Source organism: Microcebus murinus, chromosome 18, assembly GCF_040939455.1.
Source record: "Microcebus murinus isolate Inina chromosome 18, M.murinus_Inina_mat1.0, whole genome shotgun sequence".
NCBI classification, from domain to species: Eukaryota; Metazoa; Chordata; class Mammalia; order Primates; family Cheirogaleidae; genus Microcebus; species Microcebus murinus.
This window is the reverse complement of record NC_134121.1, coordinates 14,281,315-14,306,858: the sequence shown is the minus strand read 5'-3', so window position 1 is coordinate 14,306,858 and position 25,544 is coordinate 14,281,315. Positions and strand designations below refer to the sequence as shown.

General features: G+C 45.0%; 3 protein-coding genes across 3 annotated transcripts in view; 1 reads left to right on the top strand and 2 right to left on the bottom strand.

Moving 5' to 3' along the window:
• USP43 (ubiquitin specific peptidase 43) overlaps positions 1-14,200 on the bottom strand; it is a 62,124-nt gene extending 47,924 nt beyond the window's left edge. The window contains exons 1-2 of the mRNA XM_012761213.2: positions 13,700-14,200; positions 6,293-6,424 (exon numbers count right to left, since the gene is read on the bottom strand). Of these exons, the coding sequence (XP_012616667.2) occupies positions 6,293-6,424; positions 13,700-14,200 (633 nt within the window). The remainder of the gene's footprint in view (positions 1-6,292; positions 6,425-13,699) is intronic.
• Positions 1-25,544, top strand: part of STX8 (syntaxin 8) — a 467,623-nt gene that overhangs the window by 142,673 nt on the left and 299,406 nt on the right. The window lies entirely within an intron of this gene.
• The window catches only part of CFAP52 (cilia and flagella associated protein 52), a 52,118-nt gene continuing 42,691 nt past the window's right edge, over positions 16,118-25,544 (bottom strand). The window contains exons 10-14 of the mRNA XM_012761214.2: positions 24,325-24,470; positions 21,444-21,595; positions 19,251-19,353; positions 17,383-17,494; positions 16,118-16,561 (exon numbers count right to left, since the gene is read on the bottom strand). Coding sequence (XP_012616668.1) covers positions 16,386-16,561; positions 17,383-17,494; positions 19,251-19,353; positions 21,444-21,595; positions 24,325-24,470 — 689 coding nt within the window. The 3' untranslated portion in view covers positions 16,118-16,385. The remainder of the gene's footprint in view (positions 16,562-17,382; positions 17,495-19,250; positions 19,354-21,443; positions 21,596-24,324; positions 24,471-25,544) is intronic.

The following is a 25,544-nucleotide window of genomic DNA, read 5'->3' as shown; positions in this document are numbered from 1 at the left end:
ACCATATAAGATAACACCTACAGGATGCAAGGATTAGGACCTAATATTTTTTTTTTGGGGGGGGGGATCATTTTTTAGCCTATCTCATCTCGGGGCTCCTGCCTGCCCCATTGGTCACCAACCTCCTCTGGACCCCTACCATGTCCAATATGAATTATTGCCACTTTCTAGTTTCCCTAAGTTTATTCTTCACCCCCTGCCTACTCTCTACGATGCACGGGACATAATTATTTATTAAGACTTTGCTATGCAAAAGGTCGCTGTCCTAGAAGAGACCTGTTCCTAAGGGCAACTCCAGAATCAAAGTCAGTCGGCATAGAAAGCTACTCAGCAACACATAAAATTACCTGTACAACTATCTACACAGAGCCACACATAAAATATGCCCTAGAACAGTATTTCTCAGATTTTCCATAATTGCTGTCCTCAAGGAGTCCTTTTAGACAATTTTTCCTAATCACTCCCACCATGAAACTTTAATATCGCAGATAAACTGTGCACGTGTCTATGCACTATATTAGTATCTGTCCCCCAAAGACCAATTTCTGGTGCCTTGGGGACTTTGGCACTTGTGTGACATCATCCCCACTAAGAACGCATCCCCCTTAAGACAGGCAGGCAGTGGGGTGCAGGTGAAGACCTGGGTGGAATTTGAGGTGAATCCTGAAGGCTTTTAGAAAGCAGAGGCCAGAACCATGCAGAAGGAACGCAATGCCGCGTCTGGGGTAAAGTATACCGATGTGTGCAATTTACTGCAAAGTGCATCGAAAAAAATAAGATGAGGAAAAAAAAGATAGAGTAATGAGTGGATAGAGAGATAGACAGATGGGGAAATGTGTGATAACGCAAATTTAGTAAAATGCAAATTATAGCCTCTAAATGGTGGGTATGAGTGTTCACTGTGCAATTAATTCCACTTGCCCATATGTCTGAGATTTTCCATAATACAATATTGGAACAAATAAGTGAGTACTCAGGATGGTCATCGTATTCATCCCGATATTTTACGAAGCCACATTTGACTAGAATACAGGATGGGCAAAGGGAAGTAGAAAACTGGAAAGTGAGTCTAGTGCCACCCTGGGTGGGGCCTTCAAAGTCTTTCTCAGTAAACAGCATAGTTCCAGGGTCAAGAACATAGACTCCAGAGTCAGACTGCAGGGGTTCAAATCCCCACACTGGTACGTGGCTGAGAAAGTTACTCAGCCTCTCTGATCCAGTTAAATAAATTACTTAATCTCTTTGTTCCATGGTTTCCCCACTGTAATAAAGGGATAATGACAGTACCTACCCGATAGGGATGTTTTAAGGATTTAATGAGTTAGTGTGTGTGCGCGTGTGTGCATAAAACACTTAGAACAGTGCCTGCTACACAGTAAGCACCATATAAGCGGTTGTTGTTGCTATGCAGCGGGGAGTATCTGCTGGGTTTGAACCTAGTGACATGTGTGGAGAGATGCTTTAACCTGGCAGCCATTCCCAGATGAAGGATAAATTTGGAGGTTAGGACATAGATTAGGAGGCTCAAGGGTCCAGGTAGCAGCAGGGTGACCTAGAGCAGGAGCCATGAAGACGAAGAGAAATGGATTCAGGACACCCTGTGTAAGTAGCTCATATCTCAGCACCTAACCAGGGCAACAAGGGGAGGAGATAAACATGACCAACTCCAAGCTTCCAGTCTGGTACCTGGAGAAAGCCAGTTCCACAAGCAGAGAGGGAAAGACAAAAGGAGAAGAGTGTTTGGGAAAGGAACTTGAAGTTGGAGGGGGATGCAATACCTAGGCAGAGACAGAGCTAATTTGCACTCAAAGTGGGCACTGGTATATTCTGGCTGCCTGGGATTCACTCCTCCTCCTTTATGAACACAGAATGCAGTCCACAGGGAGGGAGGGCTCTTTCAACAGGGTTCTGTCATCCCCTACCAAGGGACAGCCCATGACTCAAGCGAGCCACACTGAGCTGTGCCTGTCCTGGAGGTGAGTCACAAGCAGAGTGGCCAGAAGGCTGAAAGATCTATTCCAGCAGCAGTGTCCGGGGAAGAGAGCAGAGCGGATCCCGCCACCGAGCTGCCCTGACAGCCCCCCGACTCGTGGCTGTTTGGAGCAGGTCCTTTGGGCTGCCCTGCAATCCTGCATGCTGCTCCTTGGTCTCCTCCTACGTTCCCTTCTTGTTTGAGTCACCTCAAGTTGGTTGCTGTTGCTTGCAACCAGAGAAGTCACAAGGACACAGGATGCTTCTGCACAGCATTGCGGGTGGCCGTGGGCAGGATCCCCCAGGGACGGGATGCGGAAAGAGAGAAAGTCCTGAGCGAGGCTGGAGTGGGGGCGGCAGGGAGGCACTCAGGAAGCACAGATAATGAGGTCACAGCGGCTGGCTGTCCTCTCTACTAGCTGAGTGACCCTCGGCCTCTCTCCCTGGGCCTCATTCCATGTTCAAAAGCAATAAGAGGGCCACATCACCTTCATGCGACAGCCTTTCAAATCTAAAGAGCCGAAGTGTGTATCTCGCCTGGCACATAGTTGGTGCTCAATACATGTTAGCTTCCTGGTCCTCTCCCCAGCCGCGCCCCCTCCTTAATGCTGCAAGAGTGGCATTTTGTGGGAAACAAGCTGCCAAAAGACTATTTGTGCGTTAGTGTTTTTACCAGGGTGGTAAAAAACGCCCCTTCCAGAAGATGAAAACATTTGAGAATCGTTAAAATAACGGAAAAGAAATTGGCTTTTATGATTCCTATTCCAGTTTCAAATAAACCTAGCTATGTGGCTTCCCTGTGTCTTGAAAACAAAAATAAACTCAAAAAGAAAAATCGTTCAGAGCTGCTCAGAGGACAAGCAGCTTTTCTTCTCAGAGAGGGACGGTGACACCCCACGCCAAATCATCCCGGCAGCTCTGTTCTTTCCCTTCAAGCGCATACAGCCGGGCCTCGACAGGCAGCCCCGTTTTCTGAGAGCAAATTCAGGAGAGGCTTTGACTTCAGACAGAGAGAAAAAAAAAAGATCTTTTCCGGTTTCAATCAGGTCAAACTAAGGGCGGTGTAAGCTCCTCTCTCGGGCCGACAGCCACCTTGCCTTGATGGCACGCTCCTACAGTGCCAGCCCACGACGGAACGGAGGGAGCCGGTGTGGCCGAGGACGGGGAACAAGGGGCAGACGGGTCTGGAATCAGCCGAGTGTTGGGCAGGCCCAGGCAGGGGGCCCCTGTCAGCCACATAGGAGACTGGGTTTGGTCTAAGTGCAATAGGAAGCCACCGGAAGAATTTAAGCAGGAGAGAGACGTGATCTTCTTTCCTTTCTAGAAGGCTCTAGAAGGCTCCGGCTGCAGCGTGGAGAACATTGTAGTGGGACATATTTGAAATTACAAGACCAATGATGGCTGCTTTTCCTTGTGTCTTGCAGTTGTTAAAAAGACTTATTGGGAGGCCTTCTTAGCTTAAATAAACTCCATGCTATATCTTAAAGAAGGTTCGGGGGTGCTACACCATCACTGGGAACAAGGGCTCTAGAGCAGAGGTTCTCAAATGAGGGGTGATTTTGCACATACCCCCTCCCCACCAGGGACATGTGGCAATGTCTGGAGACATTTTTGGTTATCACAACTGTAGGGTGCCACTGGCATCTAATGGGTAAAAGGACACTACTAAGGCTACAGTGAGCAGGACAGACCTCCCCAACAAAGAATCAGCAGGCCACAAATGTCAAAAATGTTAAGAAACCCTGTTATAGAGCCGCATTTCCTGGATTGGGGTCCTGGCTCTCAAGCTGTGTGACTTGGGGCAAATTACTTACCCTCTCTGTGATCTTCTCCACCCTTAAGCCCTTTTCCTGTTACCAAGGGACAGAAGAGGAAAATGGAAAGGCAGTTTGCAAGGCTACGTATCCCTCCTACTTTCCAGGCAGGAAGAGCTCCCTGCTACAGCCAGGGAGATGGGGAGGGGGAAGCAGGGTAAGGCTTTTCCTACCCAGCCAGCAGGAAGAGACACCAACCCATCTCCAAGGCTTCTCTCCCCCGCTGTGGGGAACTGAGAGGCCAGGAGACACTCGTGAGAAAGAAAGAGGTCCAGCACACGGGCTTTGGCACAAATAGACCCAGCTTCCATTCCATTTCTACCAAGTAGAAGCTGAGCGGCCTTGAGCAACGTACTTAACCCAAATTTCCATTAACTGTAAAGTATGAGTTATCCTTTTAACAGTAAAGCATAACTAATTTAGTCAACCATTCAAGAGTTTACTGAGTGTCTACTATGTGTCCAGTAGTAAAATAAGTCACGAAAAGCACCAAGTTAGATGTCTGGCACATAACAAATATTCAATAAACAGTCTGTTTTTAAAAAAAATACATCATTTTGAGTTCAAAATGTGTTCATTATAAACTCGTGGGATATACAGTGTAGTGGGCATATGTTTATCTGCTCAGTATTCACTTCTTTGGGGAAGCAACCTGTTGCAATTCTATAAAAGCTACCCTTGGCCCATGTGCACCCCCAGAGGCATGCGACCCAGGTGTGCCCAATGAGGACATGTCACTCCTCTGACCACAGCCCAGGAATGGACATGTGACCCAGGCTGGGACAATCAGACTCTTCCCTGGGCTTTTTCTAGAATCCCCAGCTCTAAAGACTATACGAGCATTGCAGAAGGCTTTCTTGCTACCATGTGGGCAGAGCCAGTGTGAGAATGAAGCCAGAGACAAGAGATAAAGAGAGAGTCAAAACCTGGTGACATCCTCTGAGTCCTTGGATCCAGCCCTACCTGAGGCTGGTTCAACCCTCAGACCTACAAGTTATGAAAGCCAACAAATGCCCTTGCCTTAAGTTGGATCAAGTTAAATTTCCGTCACTTGCAAATAAAAGGGTCAGAATAAAATAAACAGAAAAATCACTGTAAATAAAAGAAAAATCATGTACAATGTCATGACCCAGAGGAACCATCATAACTTTTGAGTGTATGAGCATCCCAGGTTTTGTTGTGTGATTCTGGCTTTGTTTTGTGTGTTTGGGGGTTGAGTGGGGTGATTATTTTTAACATCAGAAAAAAGGCTTTTAAGCCAAATTCTTTGGGCTTCAATCCTGACTCTATTGCTTCCTTAGCTGTGTTGCTTTAAGAAAGTTACTCAACCTCTCTGATGTATGGAACATATATGGCTCTGTTCATCTTTTCTTAAAGTTGCAAGCTGCTGTTTTAAAAGAGAAAGATCTTGCAGTTATACAGGTGATTAAAAAAATAAATAAAACTTAAAAAAGAAAAGAGAAAGAAGGATAACAGCTGGCTATGTGGATATGTTTAAAAAAACAAGACTGAGCCATTCATTCTCTATTCCTCTAGAATGATGGGCTCCAAGAAAATAATGAAGGAATGAGAAGGTGATAGTTGAAAGACTAAGCACTTTCCAAGGGATTTTTAGTTGATTCATGAGAGGGATGGGAATATAGTTTTCAACTTTTAAACAAAACCAAAAAAACCGATAAAGCAGTTCTCGTGACTGCATCTGGATCAGTCATGAGATACATCAAAGTAATGCGTTCTTGATTTATCAAAGCTCATGAAACATTTTTTTTTAAATTACAGATCATTGATGGATATTATTACAACAACTTTGCTCTCTTATAACGACTTCATTCACTTTGGCTTTCTTAAGTGGGAGATAAGGGCACAGCATTAGAGCACAACCCATCATTGATCTTCATAGAGCAAAGTCCATAAAGAACACAGCTGATGTATCAATTCACTGTGGCGATCAGAAATTATCGTAGTGCTTGCCTCCTCCCAAAGGTTTGGGGTTTCATCAAAACCTGGGAGTGCTAACTGCACACATGTAAAAATCATCCATCCTGCATCTTGGGAGAAAAGGTTAGGAGTTATTACTGCCCTGTAGGATACATAACTGAGAAAGCAATGATACAGCTGAAATCATATTATACCACCTGAAAATAATGAGCAATGCTATTATTATCGTGCTTTTATCAGATGGCCATACTGGTGCACAAAATATAGACAAATAAATATTATTCAAATTTTGAGCTAAAATGAAACCCTATTCACTATATCACTGGGATTGGAGAGGATGAGAAATACTGCAATGGGAGGAAATGCCTTGTCTGAAGCAAACAGAGCTAAAAGCAGCAAGCAGGGAACAGCACTGTGTATCCAGGGAACAGCACTGTGTATCCAGTAGGCAGACTATATAGGAATCCAAGAATCTGAATTTCAAGATTCAGTTTTGAGGAGAGTTGAGTAAATATTCAAAATAAAAAAAAGAAAATCAAATACAACGTGTTGTTTCAAGAGTGACCAACCTTCTCAGGCACCGGCCCCCGGGACGAGCCCTCCAAGTCCTCGTGCACACGATCCAGCAGCCAGAGCAGGAATTCCAGGGCATCGTGCTGGGAATTGCCTTGGAACTGAGAGCCATACTTGGAAACTGCATTCTGAACGGGAAAAAGAAAACCCGGGGTCAGTTCAGCCCTTTATGCAACCGAATGGAGGGCCTATAAGCACCCAGGTCTACCAAGTGGTCATTTTTCTGCCCTGACCTAGGATGACAGCACACAAACAATGTGGGGTAGAGATGTTCTGTCCTGCCAACGCCTGCCCTTTGGGGACAGTGTCCCAGAATGGTATGAGGGTTCTCTGTATAGGAGAGGGTACTTCCCCCCCCCCCCCAGAAGGACTACTGATGTATGTCCTAGCCTTAGAAAACACCCAGGGTTGTCTATGTTGGATATTCTGATATTGCTGGCCATCTGTCCTCTCTAAAGCTCTCATCCTTTGCCGGGCCACCATGCTCCACTGGGCTCCCACTATCGGTCTATTCCCATGCTGTCTCTGTTCACCCCACAGGTGAACAGCCTTCTCTCCCTTGCTAATACCATTCATTCCCATGGCCTCACCTCTCTCTTTGGGGATGACATTTCCAGTGAAGTTGACTTTCTTAAATATTAACACAATTAGTATGTAGCTCCTTTACTGCCTCTTAATTATGGGCGTGAAATTTAAGGATACAAACTTCTCTTTCTGTGGTTAGATGATAAAATGATTGGGCCAGCCCTTCATTCCTTTAATAAATATATACTGAGTGCCAACCACGTGCTAGGCACTGTTCCAGGAACCAGGGGATACAACAGTGAACAAAACAGGCAAGACCCCCTGCCCACATGGTGCTTGCATGCTTTGCACCTTTTGTTAAACTTTGTAACAACTTTGTCATTTTCTGTGTAAATGCATATTTCAGCTTTTTAAAAGTTTATTTCATCAAAGGGTAATATATGCACATACTTAAAAAAAGGAATTCAAAATACAAAAAAGAATGGTAATGAAGTGATTCTTCTACTCAGCCTCCATTCCCTTGTACCCCTCCCCAGAGGGCAGCCACTCTTAGCAGTCCCTTCAGCATCTTTCCAGGGATTTTTGCTCTGCATGTGCAAGCGTGTGAGCATGTGAGTGTTCAGTAAATCCCCTTGTCTGTGTGAACACACGTGCACATAGCACATCACAGTGTGACTGTGCCCCACTAGTAGACTGCAAAGCCAAGCCTCCAGCCTCGTCCCATGCAGGTCTGTTTTCTGTGCACACCTGCCACGGGGACCAGTCTTAGCAAGGCTGAGGACCAGGACAATCTTCAAAACTGCCAATCATCTCAAGTCAGGGCTTTCTTTCTTTTTTTTTTTTCTTTCTTTCTTTCTTTCTTTTTCTTTTAATCTTCCCCTGAGATTTAAAGGAAACTTTAGGAAGAGATAAAGCAAAATGCAAGGGCCAGGTGCGGTGGCTCACACCTGTAATCCCAGCACTCTAGGAGGCCAAGGTTGAGAGGATTGCTTGAGCCTAGGAGTTCGAGACCAGCCTGAGGAAGAGTGAGACCTCCACTCTACAAAACAAAATAGAAAAATTAGCTGGGCGTGGTGGTACATGCCTGTAGTCCCAGCTACTCGGGAGGCTGAGGCAGGAGGATCTCTTGAGCTCATAAGTTTGAGGTTGCAGTGAGCTATGATGACACTACTGCACTCTACCCAGAGTGACAGAGCGAGACTCTTTCTCAAAAAAAAAAAAAAAAAAGCAAAATGCAAGATCTAATTAATTAAAATGCTGATTCTGGGTCTTTATTCCAATCACATTAGCTTGGATTCTTTCCCCAGGCTTCTCTGCACTTTGACCTTCAAGTATGACTGCCAGATTTAGCAAATAAAAATAGAAGATGCCCAGCGAAATCTGAATTTTACATAAACAATGATTTTTTAATATAAATATGCCCCATGTAATAGGTGGGATATGTTTATCCCAAACAGATATTGGTTATCTGCAATTAAAAGTCAACTGGGCATTATGTATTTTATCTGGCAACCCTATCCTTCAAGCCACCGTCAAACCTGTATCCTAGTACCAACATCTTCTTCTGGGTGTGCAGCCAGCCCCTCCAACTCAAAATCTCTAAAACCAGTTCTTCCTCTTAATGTAGGTGTCATCTTTCAGATTCTCCCTCATATCAGCTGTCAAGCAGTCTGGACTCTGGCTCCCAAAATGTGTATGCCCTTCCCTTACAGTAGAGGCTCATTCCAACTGCTGAACTCTAACTACTGCTGACCCAGACGACAATACCTAACTAAGGAGGAGCCCAGCCCCTAGACTCTCCCCCTGCCAAACCAGACCAACAATCCTACAGCTCAGCTGGGTAATGTCATGCCTTGATGCCACATCCTCCTTACTCTCCTACTCACCACCTAATAGTCCAAGCACCTTCTCTGGTCCAGCCCCAATCCATGTGTTTCCACGTTTCAAAGTTCCAGGTAAACAAGCTACTCAGGTACCCCAAAGGTGCTTTCCTACTTTTGCAGTCTAGACCTTTACTTGTTTTTCCTTCCATGTGAAATACATTCCTTTCTAGTGAGTCGTGATCATTCTTTAAGGCTGATACTCTTCCTCTGGGCCTGGCTGTATTAACTTACAACCTTTCCAGAAAGAATTGGACAACTTCAAGAAGATAGATAAGATGGGGCCTAAAAAAAAATGTCCCTCTTGATAAACATAGTAACTCCACTTTTGGGGATTTAGCCTAAGGAAATAAGAGATACGAGCAAAGATATCTCTACGGATCAATGTTATCTGGGGGGGGGAACTTATGGCATGCTCATATTAGATGGCTTAGAAATTATGACTGAGGAAATACGAATGAGAAAATCCTGTCGTAAAAAGAAAAGAGTGCAAAAACATAGGATTGTTTTATTTCTATACTTATAGATAGAAAAATAAAATACCACAAAATAGATGACAAAATATTAACAAATGTTATAGAATGATGGGATCGTGGACAATTTTTTTCACTTTCATTTGTACATTCTAAATTATTTTTTACAGTGACTATTATTCTTTATTGGCCTTTTCCAATTATAAAGTATCTGAGAGGCAGTTTCAAGAATGTTTTTTATAACTTAACCTATTAATTCCCACAGAAGACATTCCCATAAAAGTCTATTGAAATGTGACCACAACTGCATTAAAACGAAATACTAACTTGAGAAGGATGATCTGATATTATATCCTGCAGTGTGGCACAGCTGTGTGTGTGTGTGTGTGTGTGTTTTCTCTCCCAAACATTTCTTATCAAAATTATTCCTAGTTATTTCATATTCCTGGTTGTTTTTAATGAATAAAATCTAATTTTTATATGTTCTAAATGGTTATTGCTTTTGACTATCTTCTACCTGCTCTCATTAGTGACAGCAATAATGCTAAAATACAGATTTCTAGAACCACTTGGCAATTTTCTTTCTGTTCAATGTTTTTTACTCCATTTCATGTCTGTTTTGTCCAGAACTTCTAAAACATAAGAGTGATGAAGAAGACATCCCTGTTTTTAAAAAGCAATGCTTCCAGTATATCACTGTAGATCTAAAATTGATCCTTAAGCACATAAGCTAAGTTCCAGATGGCTGAAATTCTTAATATAACCATAGAAAAACTAAAAGTACATAAAATAGAATATTTATCAAAAGGTATCATATACATAAATCTAAAGCTTCCTGTATTAGGGTAGGGAGAAGATGGGGAAATTTTAGGAAGAAATATTTGTGATTCATATGACAAGGGGTAAGGAACTTATAGAAACAAAAAGAACATTGAGACCAAAGCAGAATGTATATGCAGCAACGTGAACAGACAATTCCAAGAGCAGACTTACAACTAGTAAAGAAACATGGATAAATCTTCCACTATTTCCATCTTCAATACATGAATGAGATGAAGATCAACATGGTGATTCTAGTTAGTAAGAATGTATTATACACCTGAAAATGGCAAAGGGAGTAGAACTTAAATGTTCTCACCACAAACAAATAAGTATGCGGGGTCTGGATACGTTAATTAGCTTGACTTATCATTTCACAATGTATACTTACAACAAAACATCATACTAGTGTATCTGAAACTTGATATAATTATTTGGAAAGAAATTTGTCAATATGAGTGCTCAAAATAGTCAAGCCCAATAAAATTGATTTTAAAAGTAGATAAATTATCTTTAATATCTTTATCTTTTAATATCTTTATCTATTTTAATATCTTTATCTTTTAATTATCTTTTATATCTTTAAATAGTTAAAATAGGGGAGGTGATTACACAGGTATACACATTTGTTAAAACTTAATAAATTCTACACTTAAAATGGGTACATTTCACTGTATATATAAGTTCTACCTCAATAAAGTTGATTTGAAAAGTAAAAACAGAAAGATGATAAAATAGTCTTACCTTTGCTTGGACTATGTAATTCCACTTTTAGGAATTAAGTTTATGGAAATGAGCAGAGATGAGGACAATGATTTAAATACAAGAAGCTTTAATATAGTGTAATAACTAGAAAATTGTATAGTACATCAATGTCTCCATAAGGGATTGGTTCATTTAATAATATATTAATCATTAAAAATTAAGTTTTGCTTAATATTTCAATGACCAGGAGAAAGTCTTATAAAAACACTTAAATGAAAACAGCAGGATACAGAACTAGAATGTCCAAGTGTTTGTATATACTTTGAAACACATCAACATGTTTATGATGGTTATCTCTAGGGGTAGGGTGGAGTTACAGACTTTTTTTTTTTTTACATTTTAGCATTTTCCATTTATTTTTTTATAATAAATATATTTCATCACATCATTAGAAGAGGAAAGAATTCTAGATAATAATATGGACAGGATTTTTTTAAATGTATTTATTCATCTGCTGTTAAAACAAAGAGCGGTCCTGCTGTCTGTGGGAGGCTGAACAACTCTGGGCTCAGGAATGAGGAACATGGCACACTCATCCCATTTGCAGGGCTGTGGTTTGGGCAACTCTCCAGTCCACTGGCCCCCTCTCAGTGTCCTCCCTTCCTCCGTCTAAAGCCAACCAGCAACCCCACCGAACTCCTTAACAAAACCTGATGTGGCTTGTTCCCACCAATCATCCAGCCTCACTCCCCAGCCACTTGGGCTTTCATGAACTCATTCAGTAGATGGCGTCTCAGCCCCACCCCCTCTGAGGTTGGCAGGTTTGGTTCCCAGGGCCTGGAATGCACCTTCCCATTTCCCCAAGTCTTTAGTGGACACCTCATCCTTCAAAACTCAACTCAGTGCTTAGTTGCCTCTCCAGGGAAGCCTTCCCTGCCCACCCCGCCCGGTCTCCTCCCATCAAATCACATCTTCCTGCTATAACAGCTATAAATGCACCTGCATTTTTCCTTTCTAGCATGTTCCTGTTCTAATCACGTGCCTGTGTGATTATTTCATTAACACCCATTTCTCCCACAAGACCGTAAGCGTAAACGAGCCTGGGTTTGTACTCATCACATATTCTGGGTTCCTAGTACAGTGTCTGGACAATTAATATTTGTGGAATGAATGAATGTTTGCTCGTCTGTAAAATCAGAGGAGCCCAGCTAGATTTCAATCTGTAACGTTTAAAGCCTGGAGTCTGGGATCCTCTACTCTTCCCTCTAAGGTTCCCAGGAAACCCCAGATTACATCTCTCTCATAAACACATTAAAAACTCCATCATCCTTCACTTCCCTGCAGCTCACTGGGAGCTCCCAGGCCCTGGGGGTTTGACAGCAGGAGAGAGAGAGAGAGAGGAAATCCCAGTGAGTCACAGAGGGTGATTACTAAATTGGGAGGTTTTTCAAACTACTCTAGCCTCTCCCATTGCTGCAGTAACTGGATGAGAATGCACCTGGCTAGAGAAAACCTATGCAAAAATTACCTCCCTCCCTCTCCACCTCCCTCCCTCCTCTGGGTTTCTGCAGGTGAGGTGTAATGATAGAATAATGAACACTTCCCATGAGCCAGGCACTGTTCTGAGATCTCTACCCCATAACTCATTTAATACTCACAATAACCCTACCATAAAGTAGGTACCCACACGGCTCCATTTTACAGTAAGAGGAAAGTTAAGGCACGGGCGTGATTTATTATAGTAACTTGCTCAAGGTCACAAAGCTCCAGAGACTTTGCTCTCTCAACTACTAGACTATACTGCCTCTCACGTTTAGAGAGTGAATGCTGCCAGAAAGAGACACAGTGACACGCGTTTGGCCCACTGACTGCTGCGGAACAGGGCTTCACTAATGGAGGCAGGAGAGAGGAAGGTGGGGGCTGGCATCCTTGTGGGTCACATGGCAAACGCTGCTTTCTCAGGCTGAAACTCAAGAGCGGTGATGCTTGTGGAATGAACACTGACAGGTTCCCCCTCCCCCAAGAACAATCGCCAGTCTGTGGAGAGCTTCAGCTCTCCGGCCAGAGCTGCGGGCTTTTTTGTTTTGTTTTTTAAGCAGGAAGCAAACCATGGGCATCAATTATCAGGAACTCTTTACTCCAACTGGGACCCCCAAACACGCACCCTGCTTTAAACCCTGGGAGAAGTGGTGCGCACAATTTACAAAAAGCCTCAAGACCCTGCCGCACCCGGAGTGAGTCGACCGTGACCCTGCGGACAGTAACGTGCAACCCCACGCTAACACATCGTAGGAGACTGTGCATTAAACAAAAGGATGCTATCTCCAAAACTGCACACCCACTGCCTTTCCCAGGCACTCAGCACAGTACCTGGCCCGCAGGTTCTCAGCTTCCATTGGGTTTAGAATAAAATCCAAAGTCTTTCCCATGGCCTCCAAGGTCTGACCTGATGGTCTGGCAGAGCTCATCCGCCCCCTGAGCTCCAGTAAGACTAGTTTTCTTCCCATGTCTTTAATACGCAGCTCTTTCGGGTCTACGGAAGGAGTACTTGCTGGTCCCTCTGCCTGGATTATTCCTAGGATTTTGGCCCGAGTCCTCATCATTCAGCCCTCGATGCAAGCATCACCTCCCTCCTCTGGGCCCTTTGCTTCAAAGTCAGTCCTACCCCCACACCCCTCCAGCCTGGAAGCTCCATCCTTGGCGTCAGAACACCGTCTGGCCCGCAGGCCTTCAGTACTTTTGTTGAATGCAAAAACGCTGAATACACTTACGTCTCTCCACCCACTCCCCCTCGAAATACCTGGGGAGAATTAATTCATAAAGAAAATATATGCAAACGATAGCATAACACATCAACTCAAAACAAAGGCGGTAACCCGAGCCTGAACCGGTAAATGGCATCTAAAGAAGGCCCCAAGACAGCCCCTTCCTGACGGTGCACACACTTTTCCAAAAGCGAAACCAGAGGGCCAGAAGGAGGCTGCCGCCCAGCGCTGCCTACCTTGAACTCGGCGGAAAGTTGGGGCGTGTATTCGCGCGTCCAGAGCGCGCGCACGAGCGCCGCCAGCTGCTCGGTGACCTCGGCGCGGCCCGGCGCCGCCCGGTAGCGCCCCAGCGCCAGGAACTCGGCCAGCAGGTCGGTGTTGCTGAGACACTGCACCACGGCGTTCATGAAACAGGTGTTGCCGTGGTTCTTCAAGCCCTGCGCGCCCGGCGGCCGCGCCCCGTCGCCCGCGGGGAACTGGGGCTGGGGTCCAGGCGGGCGCTCCTCCCCGGGGCTCCCGGGGGCCGCGCCCGGGGCGCAGGCAAAGCCCCCCTCAGCGTCGCCATCGCAGCGTCCCGGCTGGGGCTGGGGCTGGGGCCGGGGCGGCGAGTCCCCGGGGCGGGAGCGGCTGCCCAGCGCCAGCAGGAAGCGGCTGAACAGGCGGCGCAGGGAGCGGCGGCGGCGGGGCCGGGGCGCGGGCGGCCCCCCTCCTGCCGCGTCCCCGGGGCCCGGGTTCATGGCACCCGCCGGCGCGGCTCCCGGAGGGAATCCCCGGGCCCGAAGCGGACGAGCCGCTAACAGGCCCTCACCGCCTCGCACAGGCGCCCGGCGCCGGCTACCTGCGGGCAGGTGTGCGGGGACCCGGTGGAGGCGGAGCCAAGGGCGGGGCCGCCCCGCCCCGCGCGGGAATCCTGCAGCACGGCAGGCCCCCGGGCAGCGCCCGCCACCCCTACCCCTGCCGTGTCCCGCCCCCGCGGCACAGACTGGGAATAAAAGCTCAGGGAGTGGTCGTTGTCCAGCTCCCCACCCTTCCTTACCTCTCACCAACCAGCCGCCTGGGTTAACCTCTGCTCCTGTTCCTCGCCCAACCTCCGAGCTGTGGCAATGACAGAGGAATGAGAATTTCGAAAGCGCCCAGCACATTGCAAAGCCCCGGCTATCGCTAAGTTTCTGTAATTCCGCCCAGGTGAAGACGAAAAGAAGGGAAAGGAATCTGCAAAGCGCACCCTCGGGCGTGGTGAGAGGCGCGCGCCGGGAGCGGCGACCGGGCGGGGAGCGCTTTTGTGCACCGCTGGTTCCTCCGTTGGCTCAGGTGTGTGCGGACAGGTGGTGCCACCTCCTTCCTGCCCGTGTGCCCCTTGCGGGAGGCAGAGCCTTTGCCTGCACCGCCAACCGAGCACCTGAACCGGGAGCCGCGTGCTGCCGTGTGAACAAACACCGGGTGGTTGTGGTTTGCTTTTTCATTTTCTTTTATTCTAGCTGGCCAGATTGGAAGGTTTGCTTTTTTAAGCCGCAAGCTAGGTTAGAGTCATTTTCCAAAAACTTGTGAGACTTGATCACCCTCGTTTTAGTTGGTGGAGAAGTGGGCTCCGAGCAACCTTAATCCACCCCACCCATAAGCAGGGAAACCGGAACTTGACTGGAGTCTGTGGGCTGCCTGGTTCAGGCCCTTCCAACCTCAGCATTTGCTTACCAGGAAGTTTTCCGGCTCTCAGGCGCGCCCCCTATTCGGTCTCTAGTTCACTCCCAGCGCAAAATCCCTGCTGAATTATTGCCCAATCAGAATTAGCTTGGCCTTGCCCCGCCCTTGATTCCCTGGGTAACCCTGGGGGCCTCCGCTCTCATTATCCCATGTAACTGTCAGGTTTATAATTAATCAGGTAAGGTCTTGCAGAATGACTTTCTCATCAATTTCTAGGTCAAAAAGAGATCCGCAGTATGTGACATGCAGGATTCCATCAATCAACGTCTTGTGACTTGTTATTTGATAAGTGGTCATCATTTATTAAATATTCTCCCAAATCTTTCAAATAGGGCAGCAGCAGTTACCTGACGCCAAAAGCAGCATTACTTAAAGGATAAAGAAAAAGCTTAGAGCATAGACTGTACTGTGAATTGGAGACATGTGTTTCTGGAAAATGCCATCATTTACCCTCTCTGGAAAAAAAAGATACTCTGTTGGATGATTAGTACACAAGGTCCATTTCATCCCCCTTCTGGTGGTAGGCACAGGAGAAATATTTTGTAGCCAGCTCCAATAAAGCATCTCTCGAATTTCATCTTTGATAATCACCCCAAGATCCCCAATAACACACATTTTCTTTGAGAAAGCATTCGTGTTTCACTCTCTTTGTCAGGAATTCTGCCCAAGTTTTAACACGTTATTTCACTTAATTCTCACAATAACCTTTTGAACAGGAACTTATTCTTGCTTGAAAAAAGAGAAAACTACAGTTCAGAGAGGTTTAAAAAGCCTGCCCAAGTTCTGGATTTAAACCCAAGTCTTGTTCCATAAAGCTTGATCAATGAAATGATGATTAAGAAGGAAACTTGCCTTGCCTTGTTTTTAAAGGATAATAGTGACGCTATCTGCGGACAGATTATGGAGAAGGGGAGCAGGTTTTGCAGAGTCACAGAAAAAAGATTATCACAGGAAACCAACAACAGAGAATTTATTCATAATAAAACTTTTAATTACAGTCTGGAAAAATTCTGGAAATAATTCTTCGACATATTTCAATCTTAATATATAATTTGAGAGTGGAAAGTGCATTCTATAAAGGAAAGGAGAAACTCAGAGGCAAAACATTTTGACTAAAGAACAAAAACAGTAATGTGAAAAATCAAGACTAGAGCTGGAGTTATCTAAGCCCAGTCCTCAGTAGGACTGGGCCATGCCGTGGCTCGACAAGTCCTGGTAGCTTCAGGAGGCATAAGGGTACTTCCATCGCAAAATGGCTCCATCAGCACTTACGCTGACAATATACTGATTTCCTGGACTTATCCGGATTCGAGTGATGTTGCCGCTGTGTCCCACCCCAACGTGAGTCACTTCACCCTCATTATAATCCCAGACTTTGACCAGATGGTCATTTCCACCTGAAAAAGACAAACACGTGACATTGCTGTAACAGAATAGAGAGAGACAGCCCTGATTCCAAATAACTGGATCATTCCTAATATATTCACCATGTGCCAACTTAAAGGAAGAAAAATCTATCTTTATAATAATACTTTTACATGATTATAAAAATCTATGTCTATTGTAGTAAATTTGGAGGGAGAGAAATAAAAAGGGGTAAAATCACCTTTATCCCACTACCCCGAAATAACCACTAATAACATCTTGGTTTAGTTCCGTCCTGTCTTTTTTCTATAAATATACAAGTATACATATACATCTGTATTTCCCATGTATAAAGGTACGCATATGCAGTCTGGGATCACACTGTGTCTAGTTTGGCATCTTGCTTTAAGTCGGTGTGTTTCCGAAACTTAGTTTAGTTAGATCATTTATTTTTTCATGTCCTAAAAATTCAAAGAACCTATCAGGAAATGATGCTGATGTTGTTCCAATTGGCTTGTTGTAGGGTAAAGGCCCCCTTGAAATACTGGTTAATTCATCTGATTGGGGGAGGGCATCTCTTCATTCAACAATGAGAGGGAATACACAGGATTAATACACAGGAAATAACAGGAAGCCACTTAAAGCCTACCTTGTACCCCCAAGGCTCCTGTATAAATGTTTCTTTCCACTGAAATGTGACTTCTAGATTCTCCCTTTCCAGCCACACTGGCTGCAGGATTGAGTCTGCATCTATCCACGTTGCCCCTGAGAACCTTTTGTGGTCTCTTCCCATGTGCCATGACCCCATCTAACTAAGCCAAGCGTGGCTTTCTTTTCTTATCCCAGGACTAACCTGTGACAAAGTGCACTCCTTCCTGCGTGATATCCATACCGTTTATTGCCCCAGACAAGGAACCTTCCAACTCTCTGATTACTGACCCATCAAATATTTCCCAGTAAGCAATCTGGAATGCAAGAAAGCAGCATTAGGCAGGATTCAGCTCAGTGGAATCATCCATGCACATGCTAACAAAAGATGGTTACACTTTATATAGAAGGTAGCAAAAATACACCATGGGATGATACTGGCTGAAATTATAAATAGGCTACAGCAGGGGGTGGAGAAACCATTTTAATATTTTTAGTATTGGTTTTAAAATTTGCATTCTATTTAAAGAGATGGTGATGTGCTGATAAACCTGGATTGTGACAGAAAGGGCTTTTGATAAGACTAAGCAGATCGAGTCTGAAGCAAGCTGTAAAAGAAAGAAGAGAACAGCTTCTGCATGCACAGCGATGCTTCAGGACTGGTGGGAGGGAAAGCACTGGGGAATGGGCACCCCCCAGAGTTCTAGAGATTGGGCCTTCTTTCCCTTCTACCCCAGAGCAATAAAATATTCCACAGGGTGGAGTTTAAAGATAAAGTGATTAACCTTGGTCCCCTCCTACAGAGGAGAACTAGGGGACAGACAGGTGCCAAAGGGAGGGCGATTTTTTTTCTGAATATACTGCCTTTGTACTTTGAACCTTGTGAATGCATCACCTACTCAAAAATAAATTTTCCTTCTAAATAAACAGGGCCTGGCCGGGAATTGGAGGTGTGCACTCGGACGTGCCTTCTACCCATTTCTCTTTGTTTCCTGTTGGCGGAAACTCACTGTGTTCAGTCACTGCCAGGAATCTGTATTCCTCTGAGTCTACCTAGAAAGTGTATATGTTATCTTCTTTAACTTTTTCCTTTTGCTTTATGATGTCTATTGATGCTTGATCGTGTTAACAAAAAGTTCTATGTTCATAGCAAAAGCACGCCAGAATCCAGGAATCCAGGACTCACCCATAGAAGTAGCTGGAATTTGACTGCCTGCCTTCCCAGCCAAAGAAGCGAAAGTGACACTCTCTCCTGGGCACAGCCCTGCCAGAGCTCAGTCTTTCCCAAGTGTCCTCTGCCAGGGACAGCCTTCCCTGAGATCTGGGCATGGCTAGGTCCTCTGTCACTGAGGCCTCAGCTCAGATGTCACCTCCTTAAGGAGGCCTTCACCAACCACCCTAGCTGAAGGAGCTCCCCTCCACCAAGCCAGTGTCGTATAGCCTGTTCTTTTTCCGTTTTTAGCCCTGTCACTGTCTCATATCTTGCTCACTTATTACTCATTGCTCATTCATGTATTGGTTTACATATGTATTAGCCGATTCCATCCCCTCCTACCCAAAATAAGCAAGGTGAGTCAGCTCCAGGAGAACAGGGGCCCCTTGCTTGCTCTGAGGGGAAATGTTCCCCCAAAGAGAAGGACCAATCTTCACCCAAGGACATAGACTCCCCAGCTAAAGAGCTTTTTAACATATTGATGAAGTAGTGATGAGAAGTGAGGAGCTCTGTTGTCTTTATGTTTGAATTTAGTCAGAGTGATAACTGGTTTGGGCACAGCCATGCCACTCCAGCCTCAGAAATTTCCTAATAAAACCCTTCTGTGTGCCAGGCCCCAGCATGACTTTAATCCTTACAGCTACCCTGGAGTTGGTGGTATCATTTCCTCTTAACAGACAAGAAAGTGAAGGCACTGGAAGGCTGCGTGGCATTTTCAAAGTGACAAGACTGATCAGCAACAGAACCACCATTTGGGCCGGGGTGGTTGACTCTGGAGCCTGCACCCCCAGTCACAGCACCTCATTGCTTTTCTCTCGTACCAGAAAGATCTTGAGAAAGCTCTTGCTAGGAGTGCTTACCTTTCTGTCTGTTCCACTGGTGATGATCTGGAACTCCTCGGGGTGGTAACACACACACTGGAATAAAGTGTTGGCCAGGATCATCTGATTCCTCCTAAGACGCCTGAAAAGTAGATTCAAAGGCTGTGGGACTTGACTTTCTCCTCCCCAGAAAATTGATTTACTGTTCCAACTGGATTTGGTACAAGCTCGGGGCTTTGGGTTGGTTCATCTCCCTCACTCAACATCTCATACTGTTCAGCATGGTGGCACTTGTATTTCTTCAAAATAGACTTCCAGTTACTCTGCCCTCACTACTTCTGTGTGCTCCCATCGCACCTATCTGCGGCTGTCAGAAAATAGTGGGAAGGGTCCTTTTCCAAAGACAGAGCATAGAACTCAGTGAGAGACCTTAAGTTCCAGTGAGAGGCAAGCAGAAGAAGCTGAACTCAGAGCCAACCTGCCGCCTCCCACACAATGTTCTCAGTTCTTGAGGCCACTGTTTGGAAGCGGAGCTCCCTACAATCTGAGTGGCAGACCATGGGGGAAGGGCTTTTTAAAAAAAGGATAATACTGAGCCCCCACCACTAGCGATTTGGATTCAGTAGGTTGAGATGAGGCTCACAGATCTGCATTTTAAACCAGCATCTTGGTTGATTCTTATGTGCATAGCAGTTTGAGAATGCCTGCCTTAGACACTACACAAAAATTATGTAAATATCGCTTCTACTTCCATAGACAATGTGCTGAGTGGCCATCTCCCAAGCCAGGCTTTCCTGGCTAAAAAATGCACCTTCTGCACAGTTCCTTCTCATTATGGAAGTTTTCAAACATGGTATCTAAGCTGAGCATTTTTAAAGATTTTGGCACAAATATTCCTGCTACACAACAGAAAGGCTTTAAGGGTTTGAGGCAGTCACAAACCAGCCACAGGAATAAGTTTAGACATGCCCTTCTAATTTTATATTTTCCCAATGGGAAGGTCAGGTGTAGGTTGGCACCTTCTCCAAGTGTGGTCTTTGGACCAGCAACTGTCACTTGAGAGCTTGTTAGCAATGCAGAATCTCAGGTGCCATGCTAAACCTACTGAATCAAAATCTACTTTTTAACAGGATCCTCAGGAGACACACAGGGCTAGAAGACAGAAGCTTGCTTTGGCTTTTTTAAAATGTATTAAATAAATAGAAAGAGCTCTGTCTTTGCCTTTAGTTCTCATTCCCATCAAGAGCATTTCATATTCTTTTGCCATACACATCTCCTTTCTCTCTACCTTGTTCTGATTCTGGCCTTTCCTATGCAGTTATACAAAGATAGTGCCTCTTAGGAATGGTAGAGGGAGGGAGGGTAGGTGGGTGGAGGGAGGAGCTGGGGGAATAGGGTCTAATTCTAAAATAAAAACATGCAGCAAAAATAGAAAGAAATTAATTGGACAACTAAAAATATATATAGAAAAAATTAGCCGGGCATGGTGGCGCATGCCTGTAGTCCCAGCTACTTGGGAGGCTGAGGCAATAGGATCTCCTGAGCCCAGGAGTTTGAGGTTGCTGTGAGCTAGGCTGATGCCACAGCAATCTACCCAGGGCAACAGAGTAAAACTCTGTCTCAAAACAAACAAACAAACAAAAAACTACACATACACACATAGCAAAAATGCTTATAGACAAAAATTCAAAAAATCACCTTGGAAAATCCTTTGAGTTACCCCTACTGTAAAGTTCACATGCTTTGTTCTAGTTAGCATGGAGTTAGGCATTCTATGGGGCTGTCACGTGCTCATAGTGAAAGAGGCCTGGGAATGTGGCGAGCTGCTGGGAAGGGCAAATCCACGTCCCTCCGCCCCATGGCAAGCTCATTCTGGGTTTCACTTGGCTGCATGGAGTGACAGGAGGAACTGCCTGCATTCGTTATTTCTCTTGCTTCCTTTTATTTGGAACATGTAGAGTTGAATTAGTGCAAGTTAAATCATACTTCACTGTGTAGATCCAGAAAGCTACCTCTTTACCCAGAAACTTCTAACATTCGGTTCTTCCTAGAAACTATACCCTTCCCACCAGCATCTGTAAACCCTGCACAGTTCTGGAGATGAATGGCTTCTGAGGCACATCCCCTTAAGAGAGTTTTACCCTCCATTTGAGTCATCTCTCATGCTCAGTGTAACGCTGGCGTGGTTGGGTTTTTCAAGTGTTGTTCATTCTCCCCGTCACAGGTACCTACACAAGGTCCCAAATGATGCACGTCCCATCAGTGCTAGCAGTGACACACTCCTCATTGTTCTTCTTCACCCTGATGCAGGACACGGAGGACTTGTGCTCTTTCAGGGCCTCCTCCAGCTTCTGGGTCTGGCAGCCGATCTGCCACACCCTCACCTGAAAGCCGCAAAGTTCATGATCTCAATACAAACTTGGGACTTCTGAAAAACTCAAAAAAGATTCCAAGAGCTTTTTCACCTCTGCTTTGCTTGACTTGTTTTTTTTTTTTTTTTTTTTCAAATTCCCTGTCCTCGTCTCAGTTGGGTGGTGTGGGAATGCTAAGCTGATGGGTGGGAATGTTCATGTAGAAGATGTAGTCATCTTCCATGGTGCTTGGAAAATGCCACCAATGATCCTGTACCTGCTTCTACTTTCAGGCTGAGAAATGTATGAGACACTACTACAAAAATCAATAATGCAAGGGCTGATGCCAAACCAGGTGAAATAATATGTCTACTCACTTCTGCTGAGCGCTGCTCTCAAATTTCTGATGGTACCATCAGGAAATTTCTTGGGTACCCAGAGCCATATTTAAACTTTCACATCAGCTGTTCAATTTCAATCATTTAAAACCAATGCTTCTCAACCCTACCAAACCTCATACCTATTTGATACCACAAACATTTTCTGAACCCTATTTATTATCCTAAAATTAAATTCATGGGTTAATATAACTATCTATACACAAAATTTGAAAGCAGTCAATATGATGCCCTAACTATAATAAAAGGAAAGTTACTTAGTTATTATAATATTCCTTTAACAGATGAAGATCTGTTACAATAACACCAGAAAATATGGTATAATGTAGTTAGATGCTTATACCTTCTTATAATAAATATGTTGGATTTATGAAAAACAAGAACAAAAACTATTTTGTATAAGTTGTACAGGGCAATTAAAGAACAGTAGTCTGAGTGAACACTAGATTAAAAACCAGTGTTGGGATAAATAATAACAGATCGGGCTTACTTGTACCCAATAAAAGGAAAATAATCTTGTACGAAGTAAGGAAAACATTCTCTATGACACTTTCTAAAATGTCAAAGTGAAGACAATGAGGAAGCTCAAGGTTATGCCAAATCAGCTGGACCATGTTCATTTCTATGGTGTCCATGTAATTCCCTGACACAGGGTGGGATGATGCCAGTGTCAAAGGAAATGAATCTCCTATCTTCAAATCCCACTACAAGTAGAAGCATAATTCAGACTTTAGCAGGGGCGATATTCAAAACATCTAACTAGTATGGTGTAGGTGCAGCCAAACAGCCCCAGGACTGGAACCAGGGTCTTGGAAGACTCTGGATTGACAAGGCATTAACTCTTTAGTTGAGAGAGTATAGGGAGTTTGGAGAACGCTTGGGGGAAGAAGATGGGGTATTGGGGCTTCAGTCTTCTTTGCAGATGGGATGCTTAGGCAATGGCCATTTACCATTGACAATGGAATTACTTGAGTCTTTTAGCAACTATTGCATCCACATCAGTGTATACCTACTGACCAGAAGCCCTGGTCACTAGTACTTACAAAGACCTTGAAGACTATGCCGTTAAGAAGGAAAGGCCTGTAATGATAGCTGCATGAACAAGAAAGAGGAGGAGCAGCTGAAACGGAACTGTGAAAAAAGATTGCTGAGGGGGACCAAAAGCAAACGATTTGTAATGTGTGATTTCCTCCAAAGCTCTCATGGAGCGTGGGCTCAGGCACACGGAATGGAGATGGTCTAGAATGCAGCAAGACACAAAGGCTGAAGGAGCAAGCAAGAGTGCTGAGGGTGCCACAGGACTGTGGCTGAAGTGACAAGGGAAGGGAGTAAAGCCAGGAGGTGGTGGTGGGCAGAGAGCATCCGGATGGCCTGGGGCTAGAGGTGCGTCTATAGAGCACCTGAAATTTGGCTGGCCCAGATGGAGATGTGTCCTGAATAGAAAATGCACACACCAGATTTTGAAGACTTAGTACAAAATAAAGAATATAAAATGTCTCATTGATAAGAGTATTGTTATCTTCACTTTACACAGGAAACCGAAGCACAAAGAGGTTAAAGAACGTGGCCCAGGTCACAGAGCTGGAAAGTGGTAGAAGGGAAAGTTGAGCCCAGGCATTCATCTGCATTGCCTAGGGGTGGGGAACCTGGGGCTTCAAGGCCACATGAGGCCCCTCTTGATAAAAGGATTTGTTCTATAAAATTTGGATTTAGTCAAAAGGCCACAGTCAAGGATCCAGAGGGCCATGTGTGGTCCCTAGGCTGCAGGTTCTGAAGGCTACATCAAGATGTTGTATTTTTGTTCTCCTTAATGAGTTCTTCCTATGATAGGTGAGAAAAGAAAGGAGAAGAACATGTCCTATGTAGAGAAAAGAAAGCTTTGGGATGGGAAAAGGTCTGGAGCTTAGGGAGGGAGAGACCCAGGCATACACGTGCCAGCGAAAGGCGCTCACGGAAGGAAAAGGGGGTGTGATCATTTTAAAATCATGGTCAAAATGTCTGGATGGATTAAAGGATTGCTTATAAGATAAAAACAATGTATACAACTATGGTCCTTAGAGGGCAAGAACGAGAGTGCCAAACTCTGGCAAAACACCGACTTGGGTACATACCTCTAGTCCCTAGAACACTTTCATGTCTGTAGAGGAAATGTCCTTTCTGTGCACATGTATTTTTATGTATATTTATATTATTATAGAACTTTGATATATGATGTCTTTTAGAGTTTCATCAAAATCTTCATTTGGTCCTGCCTGAATCCTAGCGCAGATACGCATTTAAAAAAATGAAATAGACGACCCCCTTCAAGGCAGTGGCTCTAAACCAAGGGTTTAAAAAAAAAAATTCTGCTTTCAAGAACAGTACCTCCCCTTCCCCACCACCACTGATGACCCTTTTACAGTCACTGGTGGTGGCGATGGCGGTGACACCGATCCTGTGAGCGTTGTTTATGACATATATCAGTCGGCCGGTCTCCGGGGCGAAGGCTCGGATTCTGCCGTCGTCCCACGCTGGCATGAAAGGGAAACAAAGGCAGTCGGGATCAGTGCAGCCACCCTCCAAGGCTGGGGAGCGGCACTGGTGGTGGAGGGAAGAGGCCAGCCCCCACTGACCACCAACCATCACAGGCCCCTTTCTCCCGATTCCCCAAACTGCTCACACCTGGCTGAAGGAAATGAGAAGTCCCCCCTGGTGCACCCCAGGCCAGGTACAGGAGGATGGGGAGGAAGGAAAGGAGGGAAACCAGCTCCCACCCTCTCTGTGAACTGCAAGACTTGTACACCCAACTAGATATATAATTGAACATTCCCAGATAATTGTTGTCTTCCTACTCACCCTCACCCTCCAACCTGGTGCTCCTGCCCCTACTCCCACCATCCTTCCCATCTCATTAAAAGTTGCCACCATCCATCCGGTTGCCTAAGCCAAGAACCTCAGAGTCATCCCTGATTCCTCCATATTCTAACCATCAAGCCCAATCCAACATCCAACCCATTAACAAGCCTCATTCATTCTACTGTTAAAATATATCCAGAATCTGACCACCTCTCAATGTCTCCCACTGGTACCACCATCATCCAAGCCACCACCATCTCTCTCCTGGATCGTTATAACAGCTTTTGCCTTGGCTGTTCACTCTTACTTACAACCAGTTATCGATACACGGGTCAGGGGAAACTTTTGTAAACCATGCCACTTTCCTGATCAAGAACTTCCGAAAGCTTTTCCCACTGCACGTGGAATTAAAATCCAGACTTCTTTATCCTCTCCAGTAACTGGGATCTGCCCCCTACCTACCTCTTCCACCTCCTCTACTAGCGCTCTCCCTGTACCCCCACCCTAACTGTGCCCACTAAGCTCCGGATACATTGGCTCTTGCTATTCCTCAAATATGCCAAGTGATTTTCCCACAGCCTTTGCACTTGCTGTTCCCTCTGCCTGGAATGCTTTTCCTCTTAGTGTTCATGTGGCTGTTACCTTCTCATCAGCTTTAGTGCCACCTCTTGACCTTAGCAACTGTAAATAGGTTGCTCAAGGTAGATCCCATTGCATCAAAGACTTGAGGAAATGAGGGTATGAAGGCA